Source organism: Cherax quadricarinatus, chromosome 23 (genome assembly GCF_038502225.1).
Source record: "Cherax quadricarinatus isolate ZL_2023a chromosome 23, ASM3850222v1, whole genome shotgun sequence".
Lineage (NCBI taxonomy): Eukaryota > Metazoa > Arthropoda > Malacostraca > Decapoda > Parastacidae > Cherax > Cherax quadricarinatus.
Genome location: NC_091314.1, coordinates 29,930,510 through 29,943,669, shown reverse-complemented (window position 1 = coordinate 29,943,669; position 13,160 = coordinate 29,930,510). Strand labels below are relative to the sequence as shown.

At 41.0% G+C, this 13,160-nt stretch overlaps 1 protein-coding gene across 1 annotated transcript in view; it reads right to left on the bottom strand.

The window, feature by feature from the left end:
* Positions 1 to 13,160, bottom strand: part of Sgt1 (suppressor of G2 allele of skp1) — a 130,877-nt gene that overhangs the window by 58,562 nt on the left and 59,155 nt on the right. The window contains exon 8 of the mRNA XM_053772291.2: positions 10,652 to 10,742. Within this exon, the coding sequence (XP_053628266.1) occupies positions 10,652 to 10,742 (91 nt within the window). The remainder of the gene's footprint in view (positions 1 to 10,651; positions 10,743 to 13,160) is intronic.

The following is a 13,160-nucleotide window of genomic DNA, read 5'->3' as shown; positions in this document are numbered from 1 at the left end:
ATACGTAAACATCGCCGAGACCGCTAACTTTGCGAGAGCATAATTCCGTAAGTTTTCTATCAAATTTCAAACTTTTGGTGTCTTTATGATCGGGAAAAGATTCTCTATCTTTTCATAAGAGAAAATAATTTTTTTTTTTTTTTAAATTTGGCCGACCCTGAGAACGAGTTTCGGAGAGGGCCTGTCGACCCTCAAAGGGTTAAAGAAAATGGAGTATAGCACATGGCTAACTGTGATATACACTCGAACTGCACCATAAACCTGAAACAAAAAAGCTATTTTCTCTATATAGATTATCACACATAGCAGAATATGTGTAGAGAACCTAGGATAACCCAAAAAAGTCAATGTGGCTTATTTTTAGTACTTGGCTTGGGTTAGCCATACAGGTCTCCCTCAACATTCGCGAGGGTTAGGGGATCAAGAGCCTCGCGAATGTTGAAAAACCGTGAATGTTTGGTGCCTCAATACATTGTAGGGAAATATAATACAATACTACTTCCTTAACTTGTTGAACCATGAACAATCATAAAATACATGAAAACGTCATAAATTGTACTAAATATATACATGTTATGCTTCAATAACATGTATGTTATTAAATACCACAGACTCCACCACTGCCTCCACCACTTCCTCAACCACTGCGAGTCCCTACTACCCTCCCTCCGACCCCCGCAACTGGCAGCCAGCCCTCCCACCACTCAGTGTGGTGAGTGTTTTGTTTGTTCATTATTTGCTTTTAAACTACATTATAAATAATGTAAACCCATTCATGACTGCATATTGGAATGGCTATTCGGAAAGGTATTAGACGGTGACATCATGTGTTTACTCTTGAACACAGCAAAGAATCGAACATTTCTGCTACTGCTAATAATAACAATAGTAATAATAATAATAATAATAATAATAATAATAATAATAATAATAATAATAAATACGATATAATTGAAGAAGGAAATTGTACAAAAATACGAGGGAGTGGTTGACACATTGTCAGTGTGACTTAGTTTATGCTGGAGTGAGCATTAGTCTCCGTGCTCTTCCAAACATTTCACAATAATTCAGCGGTTGAGGCAGTGGTATTTAACCCTTTGACTGTCGCGGCCGTATATATACGTTTGTGAGGTACCGTGTTTGACGTATATATACTCATAAATTCTAGCGGCTTCAAATCAGGCAGGAGAAAGCTAGTAGGCCCATGTGAGAGAATGGGTCTGTGTGGTCAGTGTGCACCACATAAAAAAAATCCTGGAGCACGCAGTGCATAATGAGAAAAAAAAAACTCCGACCGTTTTTTTAAATTAAAATGCCGACTTTGTGGTCTATTTTCGTATAGTATTTGTGGTTGTATTCTCGTTTTCATGGTCTCATTTGATAGAATGGAAACTATATTATAGAAATGGAGGTGATTTTGATTAATTTTACTATAAAAAGAACCTGGAAATGGAGCACAAAGTACAGGAAATGTTTGATTTTTGCCGATGTTCAAAAGTAAACAAATGATGTCATTGTCCAATAAATGTCCAAATAGCCATTCTAATACGCAGTCATGAATGGGTTGATGTAATTTTTACAATTATTACAGTATTGCAGTAGTCTGCATAACAGTAAATCTTCTATTTTTTGTTTGAATAAAATTTCAAAATAAAAAGCAAGAGTAATATCACAGGGACCTGGAGACATGACTGATGAACAAAGAAAATCTTATTTTAGAGCCAGTAATGTCTGCATTGTTCATTCTGGACCTTATTTTGAAATTGTCGTATTTTTTAATTTTCGTGAAATTGGCCAAATTGCAAATTTCTGACCATGTTATTGGGTAGTTGAAATCGGTAAATGGGCAGTTTCTTGTGCTCAATCGATAGAAAAAATAGAGTTCTGAAGAAATAGTTATGAGTTTGGTTGACTGGAATAACGGAATTAGCCGAAAATAGGGCTCAAAGTGGGCGAAATTGCCGATTTTTAAATATCGCCGAAGTCGCTAACTTCGCGAGAGCGTAATTCCGTCAGTTTTCCATCAAATTTCGTTTTTTTGGTGTCTTTACAATCGGGAAAAGATTCTCTATCATTTCATAAGAAAAAATAATTTTTTTTTTTCGAATATTTTGCGACACCAGGAGCAACTTCAGGATTGGGCCCTTCGACAGTCAAAGGGTTAATAACATGTATGTTATAAATAACAATAGTACATGTTATTATTATTAACATTTATTATTATTATTAACATGTATGTTATTAAATACCATTGCCTCAACCGCTGCCTCAACCGCTGCCTCAACCGCTGCCTCAACCACTGCCTCAATCGCTGCCTCAACAGCTGCCTCAACCGCTGCCTCAACCACTGCCTCAATCGCTGCCTCAACAGCTGCCTCAACCACTGCCTCAACCACTGCCTCAATTGCTGCCTCAACAGCTGCCTCAACTGCTGCCTCAACCACTGCCTCAATCGCTGCCTCAACCGCTGCCTCAACCACTGCCTCAATCGCTGCCTCAACAGCTGCCTCAGCCGCTGCCTCAACCACTGCCTCAATCGCTGCCTCAACAGCTGCCTCAACCACTGCATCAACCACTGCCTCAACCACTGCCTCAACCACTGCCTCAATCGCTGCCTCAACAGCTGCCTCAACCACTGCCTCAACCGCTGCCTCAACAGCTGCCTCAACAGCTGCCTCAATCGCTGCCTCAACCACTGCCTCAATCGCTGCCTCAACCACTGCCTCAATCGCTGCCTCAACAGATGCCTCAACCACTGCCTCAACCACTGCCTCTACCACTCCAGTCACACTCAATCTACAAGCACCAAACACAATGAATTATTGTGAAATGTTTGGAAGAGCACGGAGACAAATGCTCACTCCAGCATAAACAAAGCCACACTGACGATGTGTCAACCACTCCCTCGTATTTTTGTACAATTTCCTTCTTCAATTATATCGTATTTATTATTATTATTATTATTATTATTATTATTATTATTATTATTAGCTATTATTATTAGCTGTAGCAGAAATGTTTGATTCTTTGCTGTGTTCAAGTGTAAACACATGATGTCACCGTTTAATACCTGTCGGAAAAGCCATTCCAATATGCAGTCATGAATGGGTTTACATTATTTATACTGTAGTTTAAAAGCAAATAATGAACAAACAAAACACTCACCACACTGAGTGGTGGGAGGGCTGGCTGCCAGTTGCGGGGGTCGGAGGGAGGGTAGCAGGGACTCGCAGGTGGAGGGAAACTTAAATATGATTCGGCGGCTGGGAATTTGATGGCTAGGAAATTGGCGGTTGGGAATTCGCAAATGTGTGAAGCCCATGAAAGTTGAAAACGTGAATGTTGAGGGAGACCTGTATATGATTTTTGGTAAATATTCAATTCCCAGCCAAGGTAGAAACATCAGGCGTGTTTCTTTACACCTGTTGTCTATGTTTATCCATCAGTAAATGGGTACCTGGGTGTTTGCCAAGTAGTGTGGGTTTTATCCTGGGACACTGACCTAATTTTCTTGAAATACTCAGCATAACAAGTGGCTTTCTATACAGTAGTATGTCACTGATGTCAGCTAGGCCTGTATACCTTGTACATGTATGTGTAGTAAATAAAGATACATATATGTATTATTATTATTATTAGATTATTATCATTTTCTCAGTTGTTTGTTGGGTTATCTTATTCAAACTTGGGCAATGTATGATGGAAAGATACTTCTTCACGTACACCAAAAATGAAGGAAATCAGACCATAAATAGCGGAGTTCACTTCTCAGCCATTAGCAGCCGCTTAGCGGTATATTTTTGTATGGTTGTTATGGTTAGATTCTAATTTTTTTGGTCTCTTCTGATAGAATGAAAGGTATATTACAGAAATAGATATGATTTTGATTGCTTTCATGAAGAACAGTACCTTGAAATTGCACTCACAGTAGCGAAAATGTTCTATTCTTTAGCGAAGCTCAAGAGTAAATAAATGACGTCACCGTCCAATACCTGTCCGCCTGCCAGTCCAATATGTAGTCAAGATTATTATTACAATCAAGAAGAAGCGCTAAAATGGCTTGACATTATTTATACAATTATTACAATAATGCAGCAGTTTGCATAACAGTAAATCTTCTATTTTTTTGTGAATAAAAATTCCAAATGGTAAGCAAGAGTAATATAAGAGGGGCCTGTAGCCGTGACTAATAAACAGAGAAAATGTTATTTTAGTGCCAGGAATGTCTGCATTGTTTATTCTGGATCCTATTTTAAAACTGGCATATACATTGCAAAATACCAGGAAGTTATTGGGCATCTCTGGTGATGTGGTTAGAACAATGATAGAACCATACCTTGGTAAGGGGCATATATTATATACTGATAACTGTGGCTATAGGAGGGTGGGGGCAGGAGGAAAGAGGAGTGATTGGTGAAATGATGAAGTAAAGGGTGTGATAAAAGAGAAAAAGTTAGCTTATGAGAGGTTTTTACAAAGCAGAAGTGTTATAAGAAGAGCAGAGTATATGGAGATTAAAAGAATGGTGAAGAGAGTGGTGAGAGAGTGCAAAAGGAGAGCAGATGATAGAATGGGAGAGGCACTGTCAAGAAATTTTAATGAAAATAAGAAAAAATTTTGAAGCGAGTTAAACAAGTTAAGAAAGCCTAGGGAACGTATGGATTTATCAGTTAAAAACAGAGTAGGGGAGTTAGTAGATGGGGAGAGGGAGGTATTAGGTAGATGGCGAGAATATTTTGAGGAACTTTTAAATGTTGAGGAAGAAAGGGAGGCAGTAATTTCGTGCACTGGCCAGGGAGGTATACCATCTTTTAGGAGTGAAGAAGAGCAGAATGTAAGTGTGGGGGAGGTACGTGAGACATTACGTAGAATGAAAGGGGGTAAAGCAGCTGGAACTGATGGGATCATGACAGAAATGTTAAAAGCAGGGAGAAAGGGATATAGTGTTGGAGTGGTTGGTACTTTTGTTTAATAAATGTATGAAAGAGGGGAAGGTACCTAGGGATTGGCAGAGAGCATGTATAGCCCCTTTATATAAAAGGAAGGGGGACAAAAGAGATTGTAAAAATTATAGAGGAATAAGTTTACTGAGTAAACCAGGAAAAGTGTACGGTAGGGTTATAATTGAAAGAATTAGAGGTAAGACAGAATGTAGGACTGCAGATGAGCAAGGAGGTTTCAGAGTGGGTAGGGGATGTGTAGATCAAGTGTTTACATTGAAACATATATGTGAACAGTATTTAGATAAAGGTAGGGAAGTTTTTATTGCATTTAGGGATTTAGAAAAGGCATATGATAGAGTGGATAGGGGAGCAATGTGGCAGATGTTGCAAGTATATGGAATAGGTAGTAAGTTACAAAATGCTGTAAAGAGTTTTTATGAGGATAGTGAGGCTCAGGTTAGGGTGTGTAGAAGAGAGGGAGACTACTTCCTGGTAAAAGTAGGTCTTAGACAGGGATGTGTAATGTCACCATGGTTGTTTAATATATTTATAGATGGGGTTGTAAAAGAAGTAAATGCTAGGGTGTTCAGGAGAGGGGTGGAATTAAATTATGGGGAATCAAATACAAAATGGGAATTGACACAGTTACTTTTTGCTGATGATACTGTGCTTATGGGAGATTCTAAAGAAAAACTGCAAAGGTTAGTGGATGAGTTTGGGAGTGTGCGTAAAGGTAGAAAGTTGAAAGTGAACATAGAAAAGAGGAGGAGGAGTATGGAAGAAGTGAATGTTTTCAGATACTTGGGAGTTGACAGGTCGGCAGATGGATTTATGAAGGATGAGGTTAATCACAGAATTGATGAGGGAAAAAAGGCAAGTGGTGTGTTGTGGTATATGTGGAGTCAAAAAATGTTATCTATGGAGGCAAAGAAGGGAATGTATGAAAGTATAGTAGTACCAACACTCTTATATGGGTGTGAAGCTTGGGTAGTGAATGCAGTAGCGAGGAGGCGGTTGGAGGCAGTGGAGATGTCCTGTCTAAGGGCAATGTGTGATGTAAATATTATGCAGAAAATTAGGCGTGTGGAAATTAGGAGAAGGTGTGGAGTTAATAAAAGTATTAGTCAGAGGATTGAAGAGGGGTTGTCGAGGTGGTTTGGTCATTTAGAGAGATTGGATCAAAGTAGAATGACATGGAGAGCATTTAAATCTGTAGAAGGAAGGAAGGCAGGGTAGGGGTCGTCCTCGAAAAGGTTCGAAGGAAGGGGTAAGGGAGGTTCTGTGGGTGAGGGGCTTGGACTCCCAGTAGGCGTGCATGAGCGTGTTCGATAGGAGTGAATGGAGACGAATGGTATTTGGGACCTAACGATCTGTTGGGGTGTGAGCAGGGAAATATTTAGTGAAGGGATTCAGGGAAACCGGTTATTTTTATATAGCCAGGCTTAAGTCCTGGAAATGGGAAGTACAATGCTGGCACTCTAAAGGAGGGGTTTTGGGATATTAGCAGTTTGGAGGGATATGTTGTGTATCTTTATACAGTGGACCCCCGCATACCGTATGCATCGCATACCGTACAATCTGCATACCGATCGCTTTGATCGCAAAAATTTAGCCTCGCATACCGCCCAAAAACCCGCTCACCGCCCTTCGTCCGAGACGCGTCCAATGTGCGGCCTGAGCCACGCTCACATGTTCCGCCGGTGGCATTGTTTACCAGCCAGCCTCTGCGGTAACATCCAAGCATACAATCGGAACATTTCGTATTATTACAGTGTTTTTGGTGATTTTTTCTGGAAAATAAGTGACCATGGGCCCCAAGAAAGCTTCTAGTGCCAACCCTACAGCAATAAGGGCGAGAATTACTATAGAACACCTCAATTATTGGGAGCGCTTGAGGTTCCTAAACCTGTATTCCCTGGAACGCAGGAGGGAGAGATACATGATTATATACACCTGGAAAATCCTAGAGGGACTAGTGCCGAACTTGCACACGAAAATCACTCATTACGAAAGCAAAAGACTTGGCAGACGATGCACCATCCTCCCAATGAAAAGCAGGGGTGTCACTAGCACGTTAAGAGACCATACAATAAGTGTCAGGGGCCCGAGACTGTTCAACTGCCTCCCAGCACACATAAGGGGGATTACCAACAGACCCCTCGCAGTCTTCAAGCTGGCACTGGACAAGCACCTAAAGTCAGTTCCGGATCAGCCGGGCTGTGGCTCGTATGTTGGTTTGCGTGCAGCCAGCAGCAACAGCCTGGTTGATCAGGCTCTGATCCACCAGGAGGCCTGGTCTCAGACCGGGCCGCGGGGGCGTTGACCCCCGGAACTCTCTCCAGGTAAACTCCAGGTAAGAGATGAAGAAAAAGATCATTGATAAGTATGAAAGTGGAGTGCGTGTCTCCGAGCTGGCCAGGTTGTATAATAAACCCCAATCAACCATCGCTACTATTGGTGGTACAGCTGCTGCTGCTGCTGTACCACCGTCAGCTGCTGCTGCACTGTCAGCTGCTGCTGCACTGTCAGCTGCTGCTGCTGTTGTACCACCGTCAACTGCTGCTGCTGCTGTAGTACCGTCTGCTGCTGCTGTAGCATCATCTGCTGCTGCTGTAGCATCGTCTGCTGCTGCTGTAGCATCGTCTGTTGCTGCTGTAGCATCGTCTGCTGCTGCTGTAGCATCGTCTGCTGCTGCTGTAGCATCGTCTGCTGCTGCTGTAGCATCGTCTGTTGCTGCTGTAGCATCATCTGCTGCTGCTGTAGCATCGTCTGGTGCTGCTGTAGCATCGCTGCTGCTGCTGTAGCATCGTCTGCTGCTGCTGTAGCATCGTCTGTTGCTGCTGTAGCATCGTCTGCTGCTGCTGTAGCATCGTCTGCTGCTGCTGTAGCATCGTCTGCTGCTGCTGTAGCATCGTCTGTTGCTGCTGTAGCATCGTCTGCTGCTGCTGTAGCATCGTCTGCTGCTGCTGTAGCATCATCTGTTGCTGCTGTAGCATCGTCTGCTGCTGCTGTAGCATCGTCTGTTGCTGCTGTAGCATCGTCTGTTGCTGCTGTACCACCGTCAGCTGCTGCTGCTGCTGTACCACCGTTGTTGGTGTGGCTTATTGAGAATACCAAGAAACAATTAACCCCAGAGGATTTGCCACCCAGGATAACCCAAAAAAGTCAGTGTCATCGAAGACTGTCTAACTTATTTCCATTGGGGTCCTTAATCTTGTCTCCCAGGATGCAACCCACACCAGTCGACTAACACCCAGGTGAACAGGGAAAAATGCCTGGAACTAGTGCTCATATTGGTGAATTTAAAGCCAGCAAAGGTTGGTTTGAGAGATTTAAGAATCGTAGTGGCATACACAGTGTGATAAGGCCTGTTCTGGAAGAAAATGCCAAACAGGACCTACAGTACTCAGGAGGAAAAGGCACTCCCAGGACACAGTGTCTTATCAGTCATTGCTGCATCTTCAATAAAGGTGTCATTTATTCTTCATTTAGTATAGTAGTACATGCACAATATATATTGTGCATGTACTACTCTACTATTGTGCATGTATCCTTCTCTTTGTGTGTAGGAAAATGTATATTTCATGTGGTAAAAAAATTTTTTTCATACTTTTGGGTGTCTTGCACGGATTAATTTGATTTCCATTATTTCTTATGGGGAAAATTCATTCGCATACCGAACATTTCGCATAACAACCAGCCCTCTTGCACGGATTAAGGTCGCTATGCGGGGGTCCACTGTACGTATATGCTTCTAAAAAGTTGTGTTCTGAGCACCTCTGCAAAAACATTATGTGTGAGTGAGGTGAAAGTGTTGAATGATGATGAAAGTATTTTCTTTTGGGGGATTTTCTTTCTTTTTGGGTCACCCTGCCTCGGTGGGAGACGGCCGACTTGTTGGGAAAAAAAAAATGGTACACAAGCCTCTCAGTGATTTTTTGCGAGTGAACATGGCAGATGTGTGTGGCACAGTGCGTGCAAATCTCGTAAGCATATGCCCAGGTTTGACGCTGGCACTCGTAGAGGTGAGGTGCAGGCGTTTGCTGCCAATGACATCATGGCATTTCGGTGGCATGACAAACTAGATGTCACACTGTTGTTATCAGTTCACCCTAATGAAATGGCAGACACTGGCAGGCAGCATAGAGAAAGCAACGAACCCATTCTAAAACCTGCAGCTGGGATTGATTACACCCTCAATATGCACTCAGTGGACAAATGTGACATGCAGATTGGGTTTGCTGATTGTGTTCGCAAGAGTTATAAGTGGTACATAAAACTCTTTTTCCATCTTCTGGACATTTCCATGCTCAATGCTTATAATATGTATAAGATGAGGACCAGAAACAAACCATCATATGGCAAATTCTGTTTGTCTGTCATCAGACAAATAGTATTCAAGTACCAAGGAACAACACCTGCAATAGACCGCCCACTAAATTATCAACAACTACCTTCTCGTCTGAAGCATGGTGATCACTTCCTAGTAAAACTGCCTGTTACTGCTTTCAAGAAAAAGGCTCAGAAGAGGTGTTACATCTGTGCACATACAAAAAAACGCCCACAACAACGCAGAGACACTCGTTTTGTGTGAGGAGTGTAAAACACCACTGTGCATGATGCCATGTTTCAAAGACTTCCACAGGCTGCAGAACTTCTAGAAACATTCCCTGTGACTGTATATGTGTATATAAAATATAGAAAAATAGTAATAAACAATATTTTATATCATTTGTGTGTGAAAACAACAATTATAAACAATATTTATAAGGACAACAGTGTTTGTGGAGTTATTGTGTAGTAAATAAAGGGAAAAAACTTATAAAATAGTGCTAATATTGGTCTCACAGGCCATAAAAGTAACTTGGAAAAAAAAATTAAAAAATAATAGTACCTAAAAAACAAAATCAAATAATACCGGGTGACGGCAGTCGGCGATGATACCATGCATAGGGCATTTTCTGTCAACTTCACGCCTCCATATCACGGTAAGTATTGATGGTAAAATTTTTTTGTTTAGCCTATAATGTTTAGAAAAAAAAAAAACTATCTTTTCATAAGAATTTTTTTTTTTTTTTTTTGAAATTTGGGCGACTCTGAAAACAAGTCTCTGAGTGGGCCTGCCGACCCTCAAAGGGTTAATAAATGATAGTGTAAACATGTTTTTAGGGTTTTATATGCACTGGCAAGTGAAAAAAAGGCTGTTATTTACTTTAAGGTGATATTCATTGTATGGCTGTCGTCTGGAACCTAACACTCCACATTATCAACGTATACCTGTAACCTTTAGCTATTTCTCTCGAACATACTGTATACATATGTTACATCAACCAATCTATCATTAAAAACTTATATATGTAACAGCTTAATGTTGCTCTTTTTAAGCAGATACTTCCTATTCATTTTGTTTTCATTTACATGACAGTGAGAGTGTAAATGATAGTGAAAGTGTTTCTTTTTCGGGTCACCCGGCCTCAGTGGGAAACAGCAGATAAAAAAAAAATGGTAATTACCTAATTACCACTCAAAAGTTATTTTGAAAACAAACCTAGGGATTAGAAAAAAATTTAAATTTAGTCAGTTTTCCACATATATTATAACACTGCCTGAAACTGAATAAGCACCTATTTATAAGTAGCATTTACCTCATTTAATTAAGGATTTAACTTTTTAAACAAAAAACTATAATAAATACATAATATATGCACCTGTGAGATTTGATTTCACATTTGGGGAAGAACCATCTCCCTCGAGAGACGCCCATCGAATACCATCCACCTTCTTCATTTTCACCTCTATCTGAAAATAATTATGAACACTGACAATAGACAAAATATATTTGAAATTTTACAGTAGTTGCCACAAAAGGAAAAAATACAAGCCAAGTACTCTAGAAACTTTCATCAAAGAAAAGAACTATTACTAGTAGAGAGAGCACATACAACAGAACAAGCCATTTTAATGGCAAAACCATTTTCCCCATAAGAAATAATGAAAATCCAATTAATCCGTTCCACCCAAAAATATTAAAAAAAAAAATTCAAACTAAATAAAGATTTACATACAGAAAACAATGAGAAATCAAGTACACCCATATATAAAATAACATTACACTTACCTTTATTGAAAATTTCTGGGTGGATGGAAAATGGGAGGAGGGGAGAGGATGAAGGTACACTATTGTCTGGAAGGGGAATCCCCTTCCATAAAGATTTCAGGTACCAAGTCCTTTTCTGGGGTTACTTCCCTCCTTTGTTTTTTAATGGCACTGGGACCAGCTTGAGAGTCACTGGACCCCAGTCACACAAAATATCTGTCCAGAGAGCTCTGTTTCTGGCATTTCTTTAAAACATCTCTAAAATGGGACAACACTGTCATTGTACATGTTGCCAACATGGCCTGCAACAGCTTGTCAAGGTGAAGTTCATCCATAAATGTTTGCACCTTTGTCCACACTGCACAAATGTCCTTAATCTTTGAAGAAGGCATCTTCCTCCATCTCTCTTCCTCCTCCTCTGAAGCAATTTCCTGAGCTGTGGTCTGTTGCTGTTGCAGATGAAACTCTTGCAGCTCTGTAGTAGTTAGCTCTTCATAGTGGTCCTCCACAAACTCTTCCACATCCTCGAAACTCACATCCAACCCCATGGAATTCCCCAGTGCCAAAATACTTTCCACAATTGGCACAGGCTCCTCAGGGTTAACCCCAAACCCTTCAAAATCCCTCTCCTGTACACATTGTGGCCACAATTTTCTACGAGCAGTGTTCGAAGTCCTGGAAGTCACTCCCTCCTAAGCCTTACTTATAAGGTTTATGCAATGGAGGACATTGAAGTGATTTCTCCAGAACTCTCTTAGGGTCAGTTCAGTGTCTGAGGCCACTTCAAAGCACTTTTGAAACACTGCTTTGGTGTACAGTTTTTTGAAGTTTGGAATGACCTGCTGGTCCATGGGCTGCAGGAGAGGAGTGGTATTAAGGGGCAAGAACTTCACTGTGATGAAACAAAACTCCTGCACCATTTGCTCTTCCAAGTCTGGGGGATGAGCAGGAGCACTGTCCATTACCAGGAGGCACTTGAGTTCCAATTTATTTTCCAAGAGGTATTTCTTGGGGCCAAACACTTCATTGAACCAATCAAGGAAAATGTCCCTCATGACCCATGCCTTACTGTAAGCCTTCCACATCACACCCAAATTAGCCTTGGCAACACTATTTTTCTTGAACACTCTGGGATTTTCAGATTGATAAACCAGTAAATGCTTTGCTTTGCAGTCCCCACTAGCATTACTACAAAACATGAGAGTTAGCCTGTCTTTCATAGGCTTGTGTCCTGGCAGTGCCATGTCCTCCTGCATGATGTAGGTCCTCTTTGGCATTTTCTTACAAAACAGGCCTGTTTTGTCACAATTGAACACTTGTTGGGGTTTGAACTGTTCAACCTCAATGTACCCCTTGAGTTCCTGAACATATTTTTCAGCCACTTTTTGTCAGAACTGGCAGCCTCGCCATGCCTCACTACACTGTGTATGCCACTACATTTCTTAAGTCTCTCAAACCAGCCTTTGCTGGCCTTAAAATCGCAAACATCAGCACTCGTTGCAGGCATTTTCTTTACGAGATCATCATGCAACTGCCTTGCCTTTTCACAAATTATCGACTGTGTAACACTATCTCCTGCTAACTGTTTTTGGGTAATCCACACCAACAATAACCTCTCCACTTCTTCGAGGATTTGTGATCTCTTTTTTGTCAGCATATCTACCACTTTTGCAACAACAGCTTCCTTGATTTCCTTTCCTTTCGCCACAATCGAAGGGATGGTTGAATGGTGTTTGCCATACATCCTGACAAGCTCTGAAACACACACTCCACTTTCATATTTTTCAATTTCTTTCTTTCTTTAATTTGATCGTGTTTCTCACTTTCTTTACCAAAGGGCTGGCACTAGCTTTCTTTGGGCCAATGGTGATTTATTTAGCAGTTTGAAGCAAAAAAAAAAAAATGGAAATGTATCATATGAATGAGCATGATGATGGTCACTCGCTGATAAACAATGGCACACTGAGTGTGAATGGTGCAGGAGACTGACTGGCTTTGTGTGCACGCTGATGCTGGGATGCCGCTTAGACGCATACCAGAAAGTCACCAAATCATGAGGCCAATCACGAACCGCAAGGACATATTTCGATGAAAAAAGTTGCCGAAAGTCGGATTTCACA